At 41.4% G+C, this 22,807-nt stretch overlaps 2 protein-coding genes across 4 annotated transcripts in view; one reads left to right on the forward strand and one right to left on the reverse strand.

Moving 5' to 3' along the window:
- mtor (mechanistic target of rapamycin kinase) overlaps nt 1-22,807 on the forward strand; it is a 343,897-nt gene that overhangs the window by 161,365 nt on the left and 159,725 nt on the right. The gene's annotated exons all lie outside the window — the stretch shown is intronic.
- Nucleotides 12,323-22,769, reverse strand: angptl7 (angiopoietin-like 7). The gene is made up of 5 exons (XM_063032814.1): nt 22,120-22,769; nt 16,802-16,902; nt 14,561-14,755; nt 14,149-14,347; nt 12,323-13,891 (listed from the first exon to the last, which is right to left on the reverse strand). Exons 1-5 carry the CDS (start codon nt 22,487-22,489, stop codon nt 13,722-13,724), a joined length of 1,035 nt encoding a protein of 344 aa, XP_062888884.1. The 5' UTR covers nt 22,490-22,769; the 3' UTR covers nt 12,323-13,721.

Consider the following 22,807-nt stretch of genomic DNA (forward strand, 5'->3'; position numbering starts at 1 on the left):
TGCAGTAAATTTAAGCATGTTCCGGGTTTAAAAGAAAATCCACTGAGATCAGCAATAAAAATGATATAAAATGTCTTACTTACTTTTGCAGTCTATATTCTGGTAGTCTGCTTATTGAATCTTTCCCAGTCAGCAGTAAAAGCTCTAAAGTGATGGATCATTTATATGACCGTAAGATATAGGAGTAGAATTAGACCATTTGGCCCATCGAGTCTACTCTGCTATTTCATCATGGCTGATCCATTTTCCCTCTCAGCCCCAATCTCTTGTCTTCTCCCTGTATCCCTTCATGCCCTGATCTATCAAGAATTTATCAATCTCTGCCTTAAATGTGCCATAAAGATGGTATCCACAACTGTCTCTGGCAACCTAAGCTACAGATTCACCACTCTCTGGCTAAAGTGAGCCACACCTGAGTGAGCATTTTCTAACTAGGTTGTTCCTTGGCAGCCAGTAATACTACTTTATGAAATTGTTGCAGAATATCCAAATTAATTTAGATGCAGATGCTAAGCTTCCTGTGTATGTGTATACAGTAATCTTTATTTTAATCATTCATTCATATTTTGCGATGTTAGCATTGCCTGTAAGACCATCCAGAACTGGAGGGCAGAGCCTCAAAACTGAGGGGGGGCCCTTTAGAACAGAGGTAGGAGGAATTTTTTTAGCCAGAGTGAATATTCTGCCATAGACTGCGGTGGAGGAAAAGTCCGTGCATGTATTTAAGGTGAAAGGTGATCATTTCCTGATCGGTCAGGACATCAAAGGATATGGCGAGAAGACAGGTGTATGGGGTTGAGTGGGATCCGGGATCAGCCATGATGGAATAGTTTGGAGCTACTCGATGGGCTGAGTAACCTAATTCTGATCGTAAGTCTTTTGGTCTTACGGACCATCATTCGCTAAATATCCCAACTTAAAGTGGTGCTGAATCATCTTCTTGAGCTGCTGTAGTCTTTCTGGGTAAAGGATGTTTTGCCAGTTGGAGATGATAGTACTCCTTTGCATCTGTAGCACTTTTTCTTGATGGTAGGAGTCAGGGGTTTGCAAGTTAACTGTGTACTTTATAGATTGTAAACACTGCGGTAAGTTGCACCTGTAGTGTAGGAAATGGGGATAGTGGGCAGGGTGCCCACTGTTGAAGCAGCTCTCATCGCAGAAGGTTTTGTGTTTCTATTGTGCTCTGACTTGCATTGTATGGATGCTGAGAAGGTACTAGTAATTCGCTTGTCACAGGAAGCTCAGTCTCTGCTCTATTATACAAGTCAAGTGCTGAATAGTTTATAGTTGGTAGAGTGCAGGTGATGATAGGAGACTTGGCAATGATTCAGCCAGGCGTAAGTATTTAGACTCCCTCATGATGGAGCTGGTTATTGTCTGGCATTTTTATGACATCAGTGTTATTTACACATGCCTGAATACTGTCTATTCTTTGCTGCACAATGGACTGCTTCATTTCCTGAGGAGTTGCCAATGAGGAGTTAACATCCCTATTTTTAGACTTGGTGATGGAAGGAAGTTATTAAGATGGTTGATGTTTGAGCTGTGGACACCACCCCAAGGAACTCCTGCATAGATATCCACAATATCTGTTGGATGTTGGGATAATTGACCTCCAACATCCACAAATATTTTCCTTTGTAAAAGGTGCAGCTCTTATCACTAGTGTTTTGCCCTTGATGTTAACTAGATTTACACAAAGTAGGACTAGGTGCAGGCCACCTGATGCCTCCAACTTATCCCACTGTTCAGTAAGCTCATATCTGATCTGTCCCAGGCTTCATCTCCTTCCCTGTGCCACATTGTCATAGCCTGTTGTTGCTTACTCCGTAACTGGGTTGCCAAACCAGCAGAAATGGATCACTCAGTTGGAGTCTGGATTACTGGAACTAAGAAAGTTTTATTAAAGAAATAAGCAACACAGTACTCTAATCAAAAGGATAATGAATACAACAGTTCAGCAATGATAAACACACATGTACACAGAAACTAGGATAATAGGATCAATCAAGCTCTATCGTCGTCTAGGGGTAAATGACCAGTTTCAAAGTGACGCAAAGTTCAGTTCAATTGAGTTCAGTTCAGTTCACAGTAATCACTGCCGTGGGAGAGAGAGAGAGAAAGCGAATGAATATTCAAAAACGGCTTCCACACAGACCTTCAATTTTCCTCGCAGTCAGCTTTCGGGCGAGCCCTTTGTAATGTCTTCTGAGGTCACCGACTGTGACCACTCCGTTTCCAGATACGATCGTTTCTCTGCGGTGAACCTGGCACCCAGGCAAGGGTGGACACACACCAGGTTCCCGTCGATCGTACCTTTCCACCCTGTGCGTCTATGGCTTGGTCCCGCGACCAGCCGTCCAAAACTCCCACTGACTTGTGGGAGGTGCACCGCTTCCAGGGCCTCATTACCTCAGGGTGTCGTGTGTGTCCTGCCTTAGTGAACCTGTCCCTTTTTATCCCCCTGCTGGGGTATCGCCTGTCCATCACTTCAAACAGTTCAGGGTTCAAAGAGGAGCCGGTCTTGACAGCTCTCCCGTCTCTTCATTAACATCTCCAAATGCTGCTCCATTGTTTTCCTTATCTCTCTTTCTCCTGAAGGCAGGTGGCAGACCAACTGCTGATCCCACTGGTGCCAGCACAGGACAGTTAACATCTTAGTCTATGTGTACTTTCGTCACACCGCTCACCTTTAAGGATTTTTACCGGGGTAAAAATTACAAACATGAGTACATTATTTGATACACACAAATATACATCTTTATCAGCTATTTGGCTAATACAGAGAATTTTAAGTTGTCAACACCTGACAGACAGTCAGCAATCACATTTTCTATTCCTTTTATATGTGTTATTAATAATCCCTTAAACCAGGCTCCAACTTAGCAAACCTCATAGTGGCCAAAAACACTGATGAATTGCGATCAATGAAACCTCTCATTGGGTTTCGTCCCGGACCACAATAACAAGGGTCGTCCCATTCCGACTTAGTTTTCTCTCGCAAGGGCTTAGTAGGAAGGGGAGGGGTAGTAACCGCAGAGTTATTGCAAAACTTCCTACAGTACCCCACCATCTCCAAGAGCCTTCTGAGGGCCCTCTTGTCTGTCGGGGTTGGGATGTCAGAGGTAGCCCGCACCTTAGCTTACATCGCTGCCAGCTGCCCGTGTTACCACAATTCCCAGATAAGTGACCTTCGTGTGGCCGAACTCATTTTTTTCAAGGTTCACTATCAAGCTGGCTTCAGACAGCCGTATTACATCGCCAATACACACCTCTGTGTTCGTCAGCCCTTTCGTCACTGAATTACTCATTCTATAGGGGTGTTGCTCACTAGGCTATCTTAGCGTGACAAACACCACCCAACATCCCAGTTCTTTGCATCGCCTGGGGACAATCAAACACACCGGTGCAAGCCGTTTAATTACTTCTCCTAAAGAGTTGCTTTGTTCGGGGATTAAGGGAGAGACCTGATCAGCAGAGCTGGCCAAAACAATAGCCTTCTCCCATCTGGTCGATACCATACTCATCTTTTCAAAATGGTTTTTTTCTCTTATCAGGGGGACCCTAGCTTCATTGATTTCCGCGCTAACACCGACTAGGTTTGTTAGCATATCAAAAGCCTGTGACCATCTCAGTTTGCGTCTGCCATAATCAATAACATCCTTCCCCCTGGGTAGCCGGTAAACCTCTTTCATGATTCCACCAACTGTTCCCTCCAGTACCGCAAAATATCCACCGGGGGGTACCTTGTGGGCCAGGTTAAAAACCTCATCCCCATAACTCTTTTGCACCACCCCCTATTCCTCATCTGCGGGCACGGTACTTGGTCTCCCTTTCTCCCTTAGCACTTCCTCCTCCACACAATAGCCTACTGGCTCCCTTCTTAATTCTGCGTCAGAGAGAGCTGTCTCCGCCAAAACCATCAGCCCCTCGTCTCACTCCTGTGCCTGCACAAATTCTTTCCTGGCTAATGCCAGGTCTGTCTCAGCTCCCTCACTACCTCTTGTTTCACTACACTCCTTCTTTTCACTTTCTACCTCCTCCTGGTACGTCTCAGCTAAATTTACTTCGGCAGGCCTGGGATGAACCTGTGAGTCCATGGGCGGAGCCTCAATGCTGGCAGGCTGACCTGTCAATCTCACGGCTGGGAACACGATTCCCCCGGCGAGGTCATTACCGAGCAAGACTTCCACGCCTTTCATCAGTAATTCGGTCCTCACCCCCATCATGGCTAGTCCAGAGACCAAGTTGCTTTGTAGGTGTATCTGGTGCAAAGGGACTGCCTCTGTCCCTCCCCCAATACCTTTTACCTTGACCTCCCCAGTCTGGGTCTCTGAGCTAAACTCTAATACACTCTTCAATATCAATGACTGACACGCTCCTGTGTCTCTCCAGATCTGCACTGGAACTGGTTTTAACTCCTCCTTCACTGACACCAATCCGGCCGAGATGAACCTCTCTCGCCCTTCACGAACTTTGGCAGACCTTTCCTCTCCTAGCGGTTCGTTTACCAGCTCGATACAGCCAGTCAAAATCGCCGTTTTTCCTTTTCCTGTCTCCTTTGGGGCAAAGCACCTGGACGCAAAGTGTCCGACTTTCCCACAATTATAACAGACAACCCCAGGAGACTTCCTACCAGACTGCTCGCGGTCTACCTTATCCTTCTCACTAGTCCCCGGCTTACTTTCTGACTTTTCTGGCGGACTCTCCCCGCTGTCCTGACTACCGTTCTGGTAGCCTTTACTCGGGGCAAACTTCATTTTATGCGTCAACGCATACTCATCCGCTAACTTAGCGGTTGCGGCTAACGTGGCTGCCTCTTTCTCGTCTACGTAGGGTCTCATACCCTCAGGGACACAACTTTTAAACTGCTCAATCACAATCAGCTGTAGCAGTCTGTCATAATCCCCCTCTACCCCCTTTGAGGCGCACCAACGCTCACAATATGTCTGCATCCACGGCAAACTCTAAATACGTGCGGTCCCACTGCTTCCTCGCATTCTGGAACCTCTGCCGGTATGCCTCCGGGACCAACTGATAAATCCTGAGGATGGCCTCTTTCACCACCTCATACCTCTGGGCATCTTCCGCGGACAAAGCTGAGTAAGCTTGTTGGGCTTTCCCTTTCAGTACACTCTGAAGCAAAACAGCCCACTTATTCCTCGGCCAGTCCTGACTTGTAGCAACTTTTTCGAAATGGAGAAAGTACCGATCCACATCAGTATCGTCAAATGGGGGAACCAGCCTAACCTCCTGGGTCGCCCGGAACCCTCCACCTTGGTTCGGCACGGGCCCCTGCTCTGCCCTTATCTTTAACCTCTCCAGCTCAAAAAATTCCCTTTCCCTCTGTTTCTCCTCTCGCTCCAACTGCCTTTCTTCTCGCTCCAACTGTTTCTCTCTCTCTTGCCATTGTAACTGTCTCTCTCTCTCCTGCCTTTCTAACTGTTTCTCTTTCTCCTGCCTTTCTAACTGCTTCTCTTCGTGTTCTAACTGCCGTACCCAGAACTCGTGCTCGAGTCTCAGTTTTTCAAGCTGCACCTGTACCGCGTCACCAGCAGGTTTTTCAATAGGTTCTCCAGCTCCCCTTGGGTAAACACACCTTTAGATACATAGTGCTCTACGATAGCTCTGTGCATCTCCTCTCTCCTCATTGACGACTTCCCCTTAACAAGATTCAGCCGTTTGGCCACAGCTGCCAATTCCGCTTTCCTGGCATCCTCTAATGCCTCCAAGGTCGGCGCCTTTATAAATTCCTCAGCCTCCATTTCTGCTGTTTGTCTTTTCTTTCTTTCGGGAATTTTAACCCAATCAATTTACTCCGTCCCAAATTTAGCATTCAAAATCACGGACGAGAACCCCACTTATGTTACGTACCCCGTAACTGGGTTGCCAAACCAGCAGAAATGGATCACTCAGTTGGAGTCTGGATTACTGGAACTAAGAAAGCTTTATTAAAGAAATAAGCAACGCAGTACTCTAATCAAAAGGATAATGAATACAACAGTTCAGCAATGATAAACACACATGTACACAGAAACTAGGATAATAGGATCAATCAAGCTCTATCGTCGTCTAGGGGTAAATGACCAGTTTCAAAGTGACGCAAAGTTCAGTTCAATTGAGTTCAGTTCAGTTCATAGTAATCACTGCCGTGGGAGAGAGAGAGAAAGCGAATGAATATTCAAAAACGGCTTCCACACAGACCTTCAATATTCCTCGCAGTCAGCTTTCGGGCGAGCCCTTTGTAATGTCTTCTGAGGTCACCGACTGTGACCCCTCCGTTTCCAGATACGATCTTTTCTCTGCGGTGAACCTGGCACCCAGGCAAGGGCGGACACACACCAGGTTCCCGTCGATCGTACCTTTCCACCCTGTGCGTCTATGGCTTGGTCCCGCGACCAGCCCTCCAAAACTCCCACCGACTTGTGGGAGGCGCACCGCTTCCAGGGCCTCATTACCTCGGGGTGGTCGTGTGTGTCCTGCCTTAGTGAACCTGTCCCTTTTTATTCCCCTGCTGGGGTATCGCCTGTCCATCACTTCAAACAGTTCAGGGTTCAAAGAGGAGCCGGTCTTGACAGCTCTCCCGTCTCTTCATTAACATCTCCAAATGCTGCTCCATTGTTTTCCTTATCTTTCTTTCTCCTGAAGACAGGTGGCAGACCAACTGCTGATCCCACTGGTGCCAGCACAGGACAGTTAACATCTTAGTCTATGTGTACTTTCGTCACACTGTCAAAATAAAATATCTTCTGCATGTTAAATACTTCTAGTGAGCTAGTGTCTGTAACTGTTAGGAGTAAAGAATTCCAGAGGTTCCCCTTTCTCTGTGAGGAAATATTTTGACATATATCAGTTTTCAATGACCAGTCCCTTAACTTGACACTCTACTGCTTGAGGCATGTCTTAATGCTCCATGTCATGCCCCTTTGGACTTTATGTATTTCATACTGCTTGGAATCACTTTGTATGAAGTAGCTTAGCTAAAGACTAGGGATCTCAGAAGAAAGAAAAGGTGCATCATACACATGGGACTTCTGATTTGCAATAAGGCCACAGAACTTGGATCTGCTCCATTGCTTGTGGGTTTGTTTGCTTCTTTCTTTGTCCTACCATTTAGCATGATGTATTTCCCTTTCATGAAGTTTCACAGTCATTGAAAGTGGGCATGCAGGTACGGTAGGTGGTGAAAAAGGCGAATGGTATGCTGGCATTCTTAGCAAGAGGATTCAAGTACAGGAGCAGGGAGGTACTACTGCAGTTGTACAAGGCCTTGGTGAGGCCACACCTGGAATACTGTGTGCAGTTTTGGTCCCCTAATCTGACGAAAGACATTCCTGCCATAGAGGGAGTACAAAGAAGGTTCACCAGATTGATTCCTGGGATGGCAGGACTCTCATATGATGAAAGACTGGATCGACTAGGCTTGTACTCGCTGGAATTTAGAAGATTGAGGGGGGATCTTATTGAAATGTATAAAATTCTAAAGGGATTGGACAGGCTAGATGCAGGAAGATTGTTCTCGATGTTGGGGAAGTCCAGAATGAGGGGTCACAGTTTAAGGATAAAAGGGAAGCCTTTTAGGACGGAGATGAGGAAAAACTTCTTCACACAGAGAGTGGTGAATCTGTGGAATTCTCTGCCACAGGAAACAGTTGAGGCCAGTTCATTGGCTATATTTAAGAGGAAGTTATATATGGCCCTTGTGGCTAAAGGGATCGGGGGTATGGAGAGAAGGCAGGTACAGGGTTCTGAGTTGGATGATCAGCCATGATCATACTGAATGCAGGCTCGAAGATGGTTAACTTGGTGCTTCTCCTGTCATGCCTTTCTTCCCTTCTCATTGCACCAGGGTTCATTCTAACCTAATGATGGAGTAAGGAATAAAATATGCAAGACCATATGATCACATTGCATTCATTTTCATTGCTGCTGGTTGGAAGGTGTGAATGTAGACATTTATTTCCACAAAACCTGTTTGGTGGTCACTTCTGCCAATGCTCTTGTCCACAACTGCACCAGACATAAGTAGACTGATAAAAACAAGGGCAAATGCGTGCATCCAACTGCCAGTCTGTCACTGTTTCACAGACCAAATCTGCCAGCAATCCTTCAGAATTTAGTCAGTGGTGGTGCTACCAAGTCAGTTCTGATGATTGATACTGAAGCTCGCTGTATAGACCTACAGATTTTTCTGAGCCTCACTACTTTCTAATGCATCTTCAGGGAACCCCTGCATAAAAATTATATAATTACCCCTGCATATAATATCTACAGCTCATGGTACGTTAGCATCTTCAGTAGGTTGTAGATAAAATAATCCAAAAAGAATCGTCAGTGCTCTTTTGAGTAGAGAATGAATTTTTAGCCAAGCTCTCTTGGAAAAGAAAACAAGATAGTTAAGCTTAGCTTACCCTTCTTGAAATTGCTCTTTCTTTCCCTTTCATTAATTTTAAAAACCGTGTCAAACTTGAGATAAGCACACACAGATTTCACCTTCAACTGAAATGAGACAATTTCTATCCTTGCTCTTGATGCTTGTTAATCAAGAAGAAGCTTGTTCACTCATGTAAGAAGTTGAAAATTGCAGCAAAATGTTCATTACTTTCCTAAGAATGGCAGGCTACTCTTCTTTCACAGAAATCCAGAAGTTGTCCAGGGGCAGGTAAGTAAATCTATTTGAGTGCATGATCAGAGTGCAGCTCACAGAGTTCTTCCTCTTCTCTCAAAGTCAATTTCTCAGGCTAAGCAGAAGATTCAAAGAAATGGTCCCTCGCCCAATCATACACTTTTGTTGAAAGGGAGGAAAATACTGTTCAATTTTGTTCTTCAGTTCTTCCAGGTGGTTTTCAATAAGACTCGAGACTTTCTGATTTTATACCTCGCTCTCAAGCCCAAGCAACAGTGGAAACATTTCAGAATTTCCTTTTGCAGCATGATTTTTCCAAAGATTTAGTTTCTTTTTAAATCCAAGAATCTTGTTACTAGAAATCAAAGCATTTTCTCCAGGGCCTTGTAGAGACTTGTTCAACTGGTTCATATGATGAAAAATGTCTGCCAAGTAGGCTAGTTTCGGCAACCATTCTTCATCTTCAAAGCCCTTAGCAAAATTTGGCCTACTGTTTTCTTGAAAGTACTCCTGTAATTCAGCTTTCAGCTCAAACACCCTGTTGAGAACACTTCCTCTGCTAAGCCATCGGATTTCTGTATGTAGCAGGAAGATTGGTGTGCTCTTTGTCCAGGTTTTCACAGTTTCTTAAACATTCTTGAGTGAACTGGTCTTAAAGCTACGAAATAATTTGCTTCTTGAGTCCTTTTACTGACTGTGATTTCAGAAGTTTTAATCTGTTTGTTTTGAGATTCCAATAGTTGTTTAAAAAAATCAGCCCTTTTATGTGTCATGTGGCTGTGATTTGCAGTTAAGTGTCTTCAATTTTGCTGGAGCCATTGTTATATTTGTAAGTTGTGTTACGTACCCTGTAACTGGGTTGCCAAACCAGCAGAAATGGACCACTTAGTTGGAGTCTGGATTACTGGAACTAAGCAAGTTTTTATTAAAGAAATAAGTAACACAGTATTCTAATAGTAAGGATATAAATGCAACAGGTTAGCAATGATAAAACACGCATGTACACAGAACTAGGATAATAAGAATCAATCAAGCTCTATCGCAGTCTAGGGGTAAAATGATCAGTCTCAAGTGATGCGGAGTTCAGCTCAGCTTAGTACAGTTCACAGCAATCGCTGTCGTGCCGTTGGAGAGAGAATATGCAAATTGGATTCAGACAGACCTTTGTTCTTCGCAGTTAGCTTTTGGTGCGAGCCCTTTTAATAACTTCTGAGGTCACCGACTGTGACCCCTCCATTCCGGATACGATCGTTCTTCTGCGGTGAATCCGGCACCCAGGCAAGGGCGGACACACACACCAGGTTCCTGACGATCGTGCCTTTACGCCCTGTGCGTCTAGGGTCGGTCCCGCGACCAGACCTCCAAAACTCCCACCAACTTGTCAGGGGACACACCGCACTTCCAGGGTCTCGTTACCTCATGATCTCGTGGTGTCGTGGTGTGTCTCTTGCCTTAGCGAACCTGTTCCTTTTATCCCCCTGCTGGGGTATCGCCTGTCCATCAAACTTCAAACAGTTCAGGTTCAAAGCAACCGGTCTGACAATACTCTGAACTGTGTCTCTTTTTGTTAATCTCTCTCGTCTCTCATATTAGCATTTTGAATGTTTCTCTCTTTGTCTCTCTTATCAGCATCAATCTTCTGATAACTTGGTCTTTTGTCACAGTTGTTTGCCACAGACTAGGCACAAGAGAATAGGACAACTTGAATCACCAGTCCAAGAAAAACCCATTGATAAGTAACTTTCATTGTGAAGATATGGTATTGGCTGATGACTTTAGTCCCACCCACTGCTTTTGTCTTCAGGACCTAGAAGAGGCAGGTGGACTTCGTCTGGGGCAACAGGAGGCATTGGGTCTCTGCTGCGGTCCTGAGTCTTACGGTCGAGGAGGGTGGTCAGTCATTGTTGTGCATGAGCACCCAGCTGGTGGCCCTCAGCCTCAGTATCCTGCAGAGATACCTGTATAGCGACCACCCTCTGAGATGGCATGCAGGATGCACGGGGCTTCCAGCGGACAACATCAGCCATGCCACTCTGAGGAAACTGCCTTGCTTTTAACTAGAGCTGTTGAGGATTTGGGGTCTAGTCTCATCTGGACAGGGTGCTGTGCTCCTGCACCGGTGGGGGATGGTGCTCTAGCTGTGAGGGGGACTGGTACCCATCCTATCACGGGTGTCAAGGGGGCTCAGGGAAGTGGAGGGGTTCCGGCTGCACCACCACCTGATAGGCTGGAAGTGTTTGTCGGACCCAGGCCTCAGAACATCCACCATGTCCTTCGGTGACAATCTTGTATGGGTTGCCCTTGCATACCTTTCACTTAATTGCCTTTGTTTGCCAACCAGACTCACCTTGGTGGGCCTGTTTTACCAACTGGCAGCGGAGGAGATCCCCAGTGCCAAGCTCTTCCCCTGTGCATTGGGGACCTGCAGTGGAAGGTGTTGCATAGAGCGGTACTGTGCAACAGGTTTTTAGCCCCTACTTGAGTATCTGAAGGGGCTGTTGCTCAGATTGTGGTTGCACTTCAGCCCTGAGCTCCTTATTTACGGGCACCCAGTATGGAAGTGGGGCGGGTCGCGAGCAGGATCTATTGATGGGCTTGCTCCTGGGTCTGTCCAAGATGGCCATTCATGGGTAAAGGTGGCGGACAGTCAAGGGTTCTGCCAGGGCAGACTGCCCACCCCTCTTCCGAGGATACGTTCGTGCCCAGCTGTCCTTGGAGAGGGAGCATGTGGTCACAATGGGTCCAGTGGGGAGTTTCCAGGAGCAGTATCCCACCCCCCCCCAGAAAATTGTTTTATAGACAGCAGTAATCATATTTTAATTTGTTCAGTGTCCTGTAAGTACTTAATGTTTGTGCTTTGTGTGTTTGCTGTATGTATAAACTTTTTAGTTTTGTAAAAAAAGACAGACTTTTTTGTGTCCATTGTTCCACTATTGCGGTGAAATGACTCAGAAGATTGATTGTAATTCTTCATCATTAACCTTTTCAGAATTGTCCATAGGCCTAGGCCTAGAATCCTCTTCTTCAAAAATTGCCATACTAGACCATCTTTAGAATGAAAAGTTCGCTCAAATTTTCTGCTACACTGTTAGGTGGTTAAGTCAGTGGGCGATGCATAAAGGGAATTTGGGGGAGGTAACTTGGGAGGGAGAGGCTGACGCCACAGCCTAAGTGGGGTGAGTCCATTCAATGCTCAGAATACGCATTTCGTGCTCCTCAACAGCCTACCATCCTCTCCTCTGTGCAATACAGCGCTTACCAATTATCAGCAGCCTCCCCATCTCGTGTTACCAAGACTGGGAATGGATTCAAGCAAATAAACAAGATCGGACTGCACTGCCATACTGGGCTGAGAGACATCTGACGAGATGGCTAACTGGGCTGCTTGGTCACTTTCCACCATTTACGAGCGCTAGCATTGCATGTTGTGAAGTTCAAAAGAACTTTTTTTTTAAATCACGATCTCTGTAGAACCCTCGGGTTAGAAACCCTGCTGTAGACAGTGGTCCAGGCTTATGTACAGTTGCCAGGTGTTTCTGAAGAGGGCATTGGCAGATGAATGGGGGAAGGGGGGTTTGAAGTATCTTTGCCTTGTTGGTGTCTAGGCTGATACAAGTTGGTTCACTTGGTTTTATTCACTTCAGAGCAGCTCAGATTCAAACACGTTGCTGTTATTCGGACAGCTCAATCAGTTCCATTTATAGAAATACAAACAGTAAGTATTAAGGTTTATTTGAATAGTGAAATAGACATGAGGTCGTTAATTTGTAGATTCTTTCACTTTTTTGACTACATAAGCTGTAGAAAGGAAGGTTAGAAGTTATAAAAACTGTGCAAAAACGGGTTATAAAAATTAATTTGAAGTGAATTCTTGCCCCACCCTCTTTCCTATAAATTTTGATTCCAATGCCCTCTCCCCTGACCCAGCCACAGTTTCATCTGGTTGTAGATCTGTTCCCCAAGAAACCAAGAATGTGGTGGTGAGCTTTGTCTCTGTGTTGACATCAAACTGTAGAGCATATGTAAATTGGCCAGGTAGGAAGGAAGTGGATCTCAAAGCATGTGATGATTTTTATCATCAGAATTCTGTAGACTTAATTATATGCCAGTAAGATTTGTGTTTTTTTTTTAATTGTGTACCTAATTACACACGTTTGTATATTCTTGTACAGATGTTGGCAATTTGAGAAATAGAGGAATTAGGGTTATCTAGTAAAGTTATTTAAGTGTTTATGCACACACAGCTATATTTGTCTCGTCTCAAGAAATAACTACAGTATATCATGTTGAAAATAAACTACTAATAAAAAAACAACTGGTTTTACCATCCAGCATTATTTTTAAGGAAATTAAAACTAGTTTTAAAAACTGCGTTTTATTGTTACATATGGCTTCTTCGTGAACATACTAAATAGACACTTCTTTAATTGGAACTCTCAGAATATTAGTTTTCTGATGCGTTTGATTTAACAAATAGAAGAAATGGAGAAGCATTTGGTCAGTTCAATCCCCATCAAAAACAACAATAACAACTTGCACTTACAGAGCATCTTTAAAAGAGTAAATATCTTGCCTAGTCCAAACTTGATGAACTAATTGATACAAAAGACTAAAATGCTTCTATAAAATAACTTCTCATAAAACACGACTGAAACAGTTGCCAGTTGATGTGTGCATGTGAGTTTGGGTTGCAGGAGAGGCAGAACAAAGTATTTCATGTTGTTGATATAAATTATGGGGGGAAACAAGACTAAGATTCCGAATCTTTTTTTTAAGAAAACTTTGGAGCAGCATTGCTATTTTCCTGATTGTCAAATAAATTTTTGTGTTTTTCATGTCCTTTTATTCTACTGAAAACTACTATTAGTATAGTCATATTTGAAAGTGTATACACTTAATTTCCAAAATATGTTGTGGGTTCTACTACTTTTCTTCTTTATATTAAAACTCTTTGGATTTGTGACTGTTTATGAGTAATTATCAGAGGGACAAAGAATTGTTTGGAAAGATAGCCAAAATGTTGCATAGAAAAATCCTTCAATAAACAGTAAGTGTTAACTTTCTCAATACTGAAGTCACAGACACGTTGTTGCCTTTAAGGTTTGAAATTTTGTGGGCGAATCTTCATTTCAACGTACTTCAGTGAGTAACTTGAACCATGCCAGCCGTACCATGTAATGCCATCAGAGTGGTAGGTGTGCTGCCCTTGACGATAGTAGACTCCATTCAGATTCGAATCTGTGCAACAGTTGTACCAGTAGCCACCTGCAGTTAAAAGAATTCCAAACTATTAAGTATATTGTGAAAGTTCTGAATTCTTAATGTATTTCAATTACATTTAAAATTGGTGTGAGAATAAGGTTTCATTCTTGTTCTCATTTCACATACTGCCTGCATATTTTGTACACTTTTTGTTTTACCTCGTGTAATTAAGTAGATATCAATACAGCACGTGAAATTGGCACAAATTAGTCCAGTGCAAGATAACATCTTGTTTCTTTTGTCTACTGAATGGCGCATACCTTTACGGAATTGTACACAGTTGTCCACACATTTGTCGTTGTCCTTGTCCTTTGTACTGAAAGCTGTGTTGTTGTGGTACCTGAGGGAGTCCCGGCCAGCTGTCCCATTATACTTTCCAATTATTAATTTATAGCTGTTTACTTCATTGCTTATTGAAAAGTAGCTGTATTCTGCATAGTGAGTCTGTCCTTCCCAATCCTGCAATTATATGAATTATTTGTAACTATATGGGCCGATACCAGCACACTATAGAACATTATTGATTATATATGCATGCATTTACAGTAGGTATTTAATACTTTTAACGAATACATTTAAATTATAAATTCTTGTTAACAAGTTGAATGTTTCATGTGCAATATTTGGTCATAATCTGGAGAAAATATAGAACGGAGTATTCTGAAGAGTTACCTCCATGTCAATCCTGAGGACGCTTGGCTGTCTGGTTAATCGAAAAATATGTTCATTTCCCAACCAGAAGTCCCCACGGATGTTCCCAAATCCTTTTTTGTATTGCTTCCAGTCACGATTAAAAGAACTTAGACCAGACTTGCGACGTTGTATAACAGTCCAGCCACCACCATCTGTGTCCATGTCGCAGTACACCTATAGCAGGATTTGAGTAGAAATAGGCAACATACATCAATGAATGTGAAAATGAAGTTTTCACTAATTTAAGAAACTCAGCATATTCATCAGATTATTCAAAGCTTGGGCTGGCCCACTAACATGATTTTGACACCACATGGAGAATTTTGATTTGGTTGTGTGTTGGGTACCATTATATTGAATGCATTATGTATGTGTATTAGAAATACAGTTTTGTTTTAATAACTTTCAGGATCTATATCACAATCTTTAAGTTCTGTTAGAACATATTTTCATCTTTGTATTTTTTAATCTGGAAATTCAGGAAGTCAAGCAAAAACAAAAGATACAGATTAAAAGATCATGGTGGCAAGTTAGGGTCAAGTCAGGATAATTATACTTTGGTCTGTGAGACTAAGCGCAGCTCCAGTGCCATATTTAAATTTGCAGAAGACACCGTCATTGGTCAAATCAAATAGCATACAGAAGGGAGACTGAAAATCTGGCTGAGTGGTGCCACAGCAACAACTTCTCACTCAATGTCAGCAAGACCAAGGAGCTGATTATTGACTTGCGGAGGAAATTGTAGGTCCTTGAGCTGGTCAGGGGTGGAGAGGGTCAACAATTTTAAATTCCTTGGTGTTATCATTTCAGAGAATCTGTCTTGGGCCTAGCACGTGTCATTATGAAGAAAGCACAGCAGCTCCTCTCCTTCCTTAGAGGTTTGCAAAGATTCAGCATGACATCTTAAACTTTGACCAACTTCTACAGGTGTGTGGTGGAGAGCAAACTGATTGGTATGGAAACACCTTGAATGGAAAATCATACAAATGTGGTGGATATGGCCCAGTCCATCACAGGTAAAGCCCTCCCCACCACTGAGCGCATCTACCTGGAACGCTAGCACAGGAAAGCAGGATCAAGGATCCCCACCATCCAACCAGGCTGTGCTCTCTTCTCACTGGTACCACCAGGAGGTTCGAGAGCCACACCACATTTATTTATTATTATTATTTATTTTCCTTTTGTATTTGCACATTTGTCTTTTGCATATTGGTTGTTTGTCCTGTTGGATGCAGACTTTCATTGATACTATTATGGTTCTTGGATTTACTGTGTATTCCCACAAGTAAATGGATCTCCGGGTTGTATATGGTGACGTATGTACTTTGATAATAAATTTACCTTGAACTTTGACTTTAATGTTAAGACAAGGTAATGTTTCATTTGTAAACCCCACCTAAAACATTAACTTATCCATTCTCTGAGGCTTATTAGTTACCTACAACATTTTGGTGCTTGTTTTTGCTGACAATAAGTTTGTTTCATAGTTTCCTACAAATATCAATCAATTCAAAAAGTTTAAAACACACAAGATCTGAGGAACCTATCATTGGTCTCTACCTAAAATGTGGACTCTATTCCCCTTCATAGATGCTGCCTGACCTGTTGAAGTCCTCCAGCATTTCATGTGTGTTGCTCTGGATATCCAGAATCTGCAGAATCTCTTGTGTTTTAAAGTAGCCATGGTAATTTTTAACTACTGTGCTTTTTGACAAGTGGGAGTTCTTCAGCTATTCATACTAGTGTCTCAGACAGTGGTTGAGAAGAGTATATATAAAATAAATATATATATTTCCTGCCTGCTGTGGATGTCATTTAAGGCAAATTTGATCACTCTTATATTTTGTAAAAAGCACCAGAGCGTACAAAAAAAATCATTACTGAAAAGCAGGCAGCTTTTTCCAGCACTGCTTCTTTCCTGCTGCACTGGTAATTGAATTTTAACCTCAGGTCCCGGGCTAAAATGGTTAAAAGGTAAAATTCATAAAATCTCTGGCAAAACTTGCTTTGTTTAAAAACAATATTGTAAAATGAGGTAATGTGATAATGTTTTACTATTCATTGACAATTTGCAGGAGTTTTAAGAAGAAAACTGATAAAATAATAAATGTTCTGGCCATTGGAGACAATATGACTACAGCTCGATTGAGAAAACTATGGTAATAAATATGTCCAAAAGACAACATAAAAATAAAAGAAATTTATTTTGAAAAGCATCACCTCTAGTTCAGGAGTTCCCAGGAACTCATCTGCAGGCAGTTTATACACACCAGATATACGATACTTTTTTTGGTATAATGTATTGCAGTCATACGAAGCATCTGTGAACAGAAGATTAAGGATTACATTAGTGCTTCAGAACTCAAGTTTTAAATTTAAACAATTTGAACTTGCAGTTACATTTGATTGAACAGAGTGGCAAATTTTGGTAATGTTGCTAATTTTGTTCCTGTACATTTGGTCTTTTTCTATGTTACAGTATTGAAAGAAATTATTTATTTGTGATGCCCACTCAAGCTAGAAGTCTTGTTATGTTCTGTTCTCTAATGCTGTCGATGAAGCCAGACAAAATAAAGCTGTAGGAAAACAATTTGAGAGATACGCTGACTTTTAAATCTCCCAATTTATTTATTAGCTGTGGGAATCAATATACATTAGAAAATGTAGTATATACATTCATTGGCCACTTTATTAGGTACCAAATGAAGTGGCTACTTGATTATGTTCTCAGTCTTCTGCACACCATTGTTGCAATGCATGGCTATTTGAATTACTGCTGCCTGCTTGACAACTTGAACCAATCAGGCCATTTTCCTCTAACCTCTTTCATTAACAAGGCATTTTTGCCCACACCACAAAACTGCTGCTCGCTGGATTTTTTTTTGGTGTTTTTTTACACCATTTTCTGTAAACTCTAGAGAATGTTGTGCATGAAAATCCCAGGAAACCAGCAATTTCTGAGATACTCAAACTATTCCGTGTGGGACCAACATGGTCAAAGTCACTTAGATCACATTTCTTCCCCATTGTCATGTTTGGTCTGAACAACATCTGACCCTCTTGACCACGTCTTCATGCTTTCATGCATAGAGTTGCTGCCACATGATTGGCTGATTAGATATTTGCATTAACAAGCAGGTGAACCTAATAAAGTGGCCACTGAGTGTATATGTCAGCCACTTTGTAATTTTTGTATTTAGCCAGCAGACATTTATTAAAATTCTTCCCTTTAATTTGTTTCTTAATCAAGGAATCATTCACTGAAACAAAGGATTGGGAACACCTTGGCAGATTGTCTTTTAAACACAGGTCTAAGAAAACCATTACATTTAACAGCACTTCTTGACTGGGTTAATAGGAAAAATTCTCTGCAATAAATGAAGTTGGGAAGGGAGGGGAGGGAGTAACCACTTAAACACCTGTGCACTTCCAGTTGCTAACAGTAGTCATTGGGTGAATAACTTACAAGTTACATTTTGCTTTTTATTTACTGCATCCTTACAAGGAGATTGAGAAGCTTATGATTTTTTATCATCCATGAAACTGGCTTTCCCTGGGAAGTTCAAGCTTTACTACAATTACTGCTATATGAATATTTACATAATGTAGCATTCTTTAGGGATCCAGCCTCTTTTGGGGGAGCTATGTACATTTTTGTGTTGTATTTCCATCTAAAATTTATTTCCTGTAAGTTCATTTATTATCCTGAAATTAGAGCCTTTGGCATCCGCCAAATTAGGGTTACCCATTCTTCCTGTTTTGTTCTTTGTTTAATTCACCTTTCTGTCCATACTCATCAAAATCTACTTTCAACAGAATGTAAGAGAATGCTGCAATTGGCCATTTTATATTGTGCTCAGGATGTCAAATTAATTAGTGAAGCAGCCCTGGCTAGTATCAGATATCTGCTGCAGTCTTTGTGCAAAAAGTGTCAAGGTTAGTGTTGTCCCAACTGATATTACTTGTGTACACTTTTAATGATGCCAGTTTCATGTCTGTTTGTAAATGGCATTAACTGAATCGGGAGCAATAAGGATATATTGCATACTTTAAATGTCTTGGCCATAGCATGTGGTGAGTATTTTTTAAATGGACATCTAAATTTTAGATCCTGGTTGTAATCAAAGAATCTGACCTTGCATTAGAATTGTTTTGATGTCAAATTATCAACCTGAAATTTCAACTTTGTTTCTCTCTTTATTGCCTGTACTGTTAAGATTACTAACATCAGTTTTCCAGTGCCTGTAGTTCTCTGCTTCCTGATTCCTAATTTTCATTTTGGGTGTAGTTTGGAAGGAGCCTAGGGACCTGTCTACTAGATGTGATAATTGGGTGGCAAATGAATTGTGCTCTTTGTGGGAGCTTGTGTGTACATTAACGGCATTCTTCTGTCTGCCCTGTGACTATAACGTGTACTGTGTACACTTTTGAAGCATGTAGAAGTATAGTATTTATGTGAAGTTTAATGTATACCTTTTCGTGCAGTTTTTCCTTTGGTTGTAGCAGGATGTCTGAAGAACTTGATCATTTGAATCCTGCAGTTGGGTTTTTATAGAGGCAGGGTTCAGTACAGCAGTGGTATTTACTGAAAGTTAATTTTGTCTCAATGTAAACAATGTACTAATGTCTTTTCAATGTACAGCAGTTGGGTTTTTATAGGAGCAGGCTTCAGCAGAGCATTGCTAGCTGGCAACAGCTAATTTTATCTCAATGAGAACAAAGCAAGAGCTGTGAACAACTGTCATAGTTAATGTTCTTCTGGCCCATTAAAACATTTTTCTGTAGTCAAATTTATTGTATATTTTGTGAATCTGGTAAACTGAATTCCAAATTCACATTGGTGTAGTATACCAAGGTCTAATTATGATGTATTACTTCTGGAAATTTCTGAACAACCGGGGCAAATACTGAAAGGTCAGTCTTATTATCTGTACTGTACCGTACTGTGCCAAAGTCTTTGGCACACATATGTAACTAGGGTGTCAAAGACTTTTGCACAGTGCTGTATGTTATGTCTTTCCAGTTACCTCATAACACTATGGAGCTAATACAAAGCCAAGCACTCTTATTTCTGTTTCCTGACCACCTTCCTATTTTAATCAATATACAGTACTGTGCAAAAGTGTTAGGCACTCCAGATATATACATCTAAGATTTTTGCACAGTACTGTTTGTTTTGCCTAAGTGATGGCAGGTCAGTGCTGGATTAGACATACAATTCTGTAGCGCAATGCTGTTCAAATGTCTTCATCACTAAAAAAATTGGCCAAGTAATTTTAATAATAAAATCGAACAAGCTGGGATTGGGGAAATAACTGGAAGAGATGATTCAATTTTATCAACTGGTCGCTTTTGACGTGCAATTATTCATGTATGGAAACACAACAGATAATTTGTGTAAAGTAACGAGCAAAAAGCAGTAGTCAGATTCATATTGGATGAGGGGAACTGTTGGCTAAGATGTTGATCAAACACTTTGCTTTGGAGTAACTATCACAAGTGCAGCATCAACTTCATGTGGATGATGTTCTTGGCAATGCAGCAGTTGCTAGCATGGAATTGTCTTGTCAATGCAGTGTGGTAACTGGATTATGATTTTTTTGGCTAAGTGGAATACTAACACTGATCCAAGCTACTAACATTGAGTTGGTGCAGATAAATGAATGAGTCTTCATCCATGGTAAACAACCCAGCTCTTACATTATCCCTCCTCTGTGTATTTAAGAAAATTAGGATCTAAATATGCATTGTTAGGTTAAGGATATTTCTTTCAAGGAACTAAATATGCAGGGATTATTCACTGCAGAATGCACCATGTTAGTAGAAGCAGAATTCTGCTGTTTATTGTAAAAGGAAGAAGATAATGAATTGGATTTCTTTTCCAAAACACACAAACCATAAAAATATGAAATTTCCTCTTAGATATCCAGGTTCCTCCTGATGCATGTTCACATGGGATAAAATGCAAAGTAGGAGCCTTTCATACATTATTTAAGTCCTCAGTCACAATCTGAAAATAATCTGCTTTGACAGCTAGTGAGAATATATGACCCCAGAAATTTCTTGAATAATTAGATCAGCTGTCTGAAAGAATTCCATCTAACACTGGTCTAGAACTCTTGTCTTCAGTAGAACCAAGTTTCAGAAGTGAAGTAAAATATTCAGATGGTACTTTAATGTGCATTTCACGTGTTCAACTGTGGGCAGCTTTCTGTCCCCAAAGGCATAGATTGTACCATTCCTGAACTCTGACTGAAAGGTACTAATGTGAAATACGTCTAATGGTGTTAAGCCAGTAATCCCTCATCACCAGCCTACCCAACGCAATTCTTAGTTCTATTAAACCTGTAATGCTTGTGCTTCAAGGCTGGAACACAAGCACTTCTATTACTGCATAGTTTCAAAATTCTCAGAAATTTGCTGCTTGACAATATCTCATCAAATGTTTTTGAACTTATTTTTCTCTTTCAAAGTTTTTCCAGTGAGCGAAAGGAAGAACAATACTCATACTCTCATATCCCTGGTACAATCCTAGTTCATATTCATGATAATATTGTTAAGCACAGAGGGTCAAGGCCTGCAGTCTAAATTTAGATTTAGATTTCATCCATGATAGAAATTTGTTTTGGAGTTTATTATGAATCTTGCTACAGCAAGGCATTGTTAAGCCCTATAAAAGGTAAATAAATATATAATTATATATTCTTGTATCCTTTTAATTGAAGTTGCTTAAAACAATTAATCAGAATAATATAAGTGACTTCAGCATTTAAATCAATGGCAAAAAATTGATTGTTTTGGATGTGTGTTTCTGGTTATATTAGTGCATTTGGTCTGGTGCTCAAAGGCACATTGAACTCTAACCATGATCTATCAATTCCACAGTTACCTTGAGCTATTTCACCTCTGTACAGTTAAAGTTAAGTATATTGCCCATAATCAATTCCCTTGAAGAAGCTTAATGTTACTTTGTCTGCCATCCCATGAAAGTTGATCTCTTAACAATACATAAATTAACTCACAGTACAGATTCTCCTTTCCATTTGGAAGTTAAATTGAATCCAATAATTTCAAGGAATACATTAATGTAATGCTATTAACTTAGAGGTTTTGTTAAATGTATCTGGGTGAGGGCTTCAATGTTTTGGAGAAAGGTGACTGTAGTTTTCATTTCAATGAAAATTCCTGATTGTTTTTTTTACGTTGACAGTGTTGCACATTTTTGAATTACTTATGATTTTGAACAGGGTTTAGGTGAAGAAAATTGAAAATTCCCAGTCAATCTTATACAATTGGACTTGGCTAATTGGACATGTGGTTTTCATTTCTCACATTTTCTTAATGATCCGTTTAAGTGTCTTGGAACATTTTACTATAGGTTAATGTCTGTATATAAATCTAAGTTGTTCACATTTGACCAATAAGACTGGTTACCAATTGTTCCACCATTTTAAAGCATCATGATTGGCATTCTGTAAATCTAGTGAAGCAATCCATGTGTTTTAGTAACATTTCCTTTCCAGATGTTCCCCCCTTACCTGCTGATGTCTGTGTAACTGTTTGAGCTGCCTGAAGCTGAATAATGTCGATCCGGTTGTTCACTTCGGAGTATTTCCCTTCAGCTTCTGTAATGCGGGATTCAATCTGACGACAGCTATTCTCTACTTCCATCATCTGCATGACGACATTTATCCAGTCCGTCTCCTGTTTCCTACTTAGCTCAGCCAGAAGGCCTGTCAGATTCGCCACCTGAATCTTCACTTCTTTTAGCTCATCGCAGCAGGTGACAAGCTTGGAAAGGTTCGCCCCTCCTGCAGCCCCCCTTCTCCGGGGTGCTTTCTGAACCCGGCTGGAACATGGGGGAAAGTTGGAGAGCAGAAAAATTAATGAGAAGAACCAAAGGAACATTTTGTCTGGCACTTTTTGAAATTAAACTACTGTTTATCTTTGGGGAGCAAAACACTTGCCACTGTTTGATGACTTTTGCCAAAACTTTACAGCATAGTATCAAATGCACCAGTGCTCTGTTCAGCTGCTTGATCAGAGTGCTTTAAAGGGCAGGCTTGCAGGGCTTCTAAAAATGTTAGTCTTGTCCACGCTTCATTCGGTGAGCATTAAATTTGCCTGAATTAACAGAGTTCTCCTGCAGTGTCCTCTTCAGAAAATGTAACCAGTCTTGAGACAGTCTGGAGGCTGCATCTTAAATATCTAATATATGTGCTCCTC

The sequence above is a fragment of the Mobula hypostoma genome, chromosome 25, assembly GCF_963921235.1.
Source record: "Mobula hypostoma chromosome 25, sMobHyp1.1, whole genome shotgun sequence".
Classification (NCBI taxonomy): domain Eukaryota; kingdom Metazoa; phylum Chordata; class Chondrichthyes; order Myliobatiformes; family Myliobatidae; genus Mobula; species Mobula hypostoma.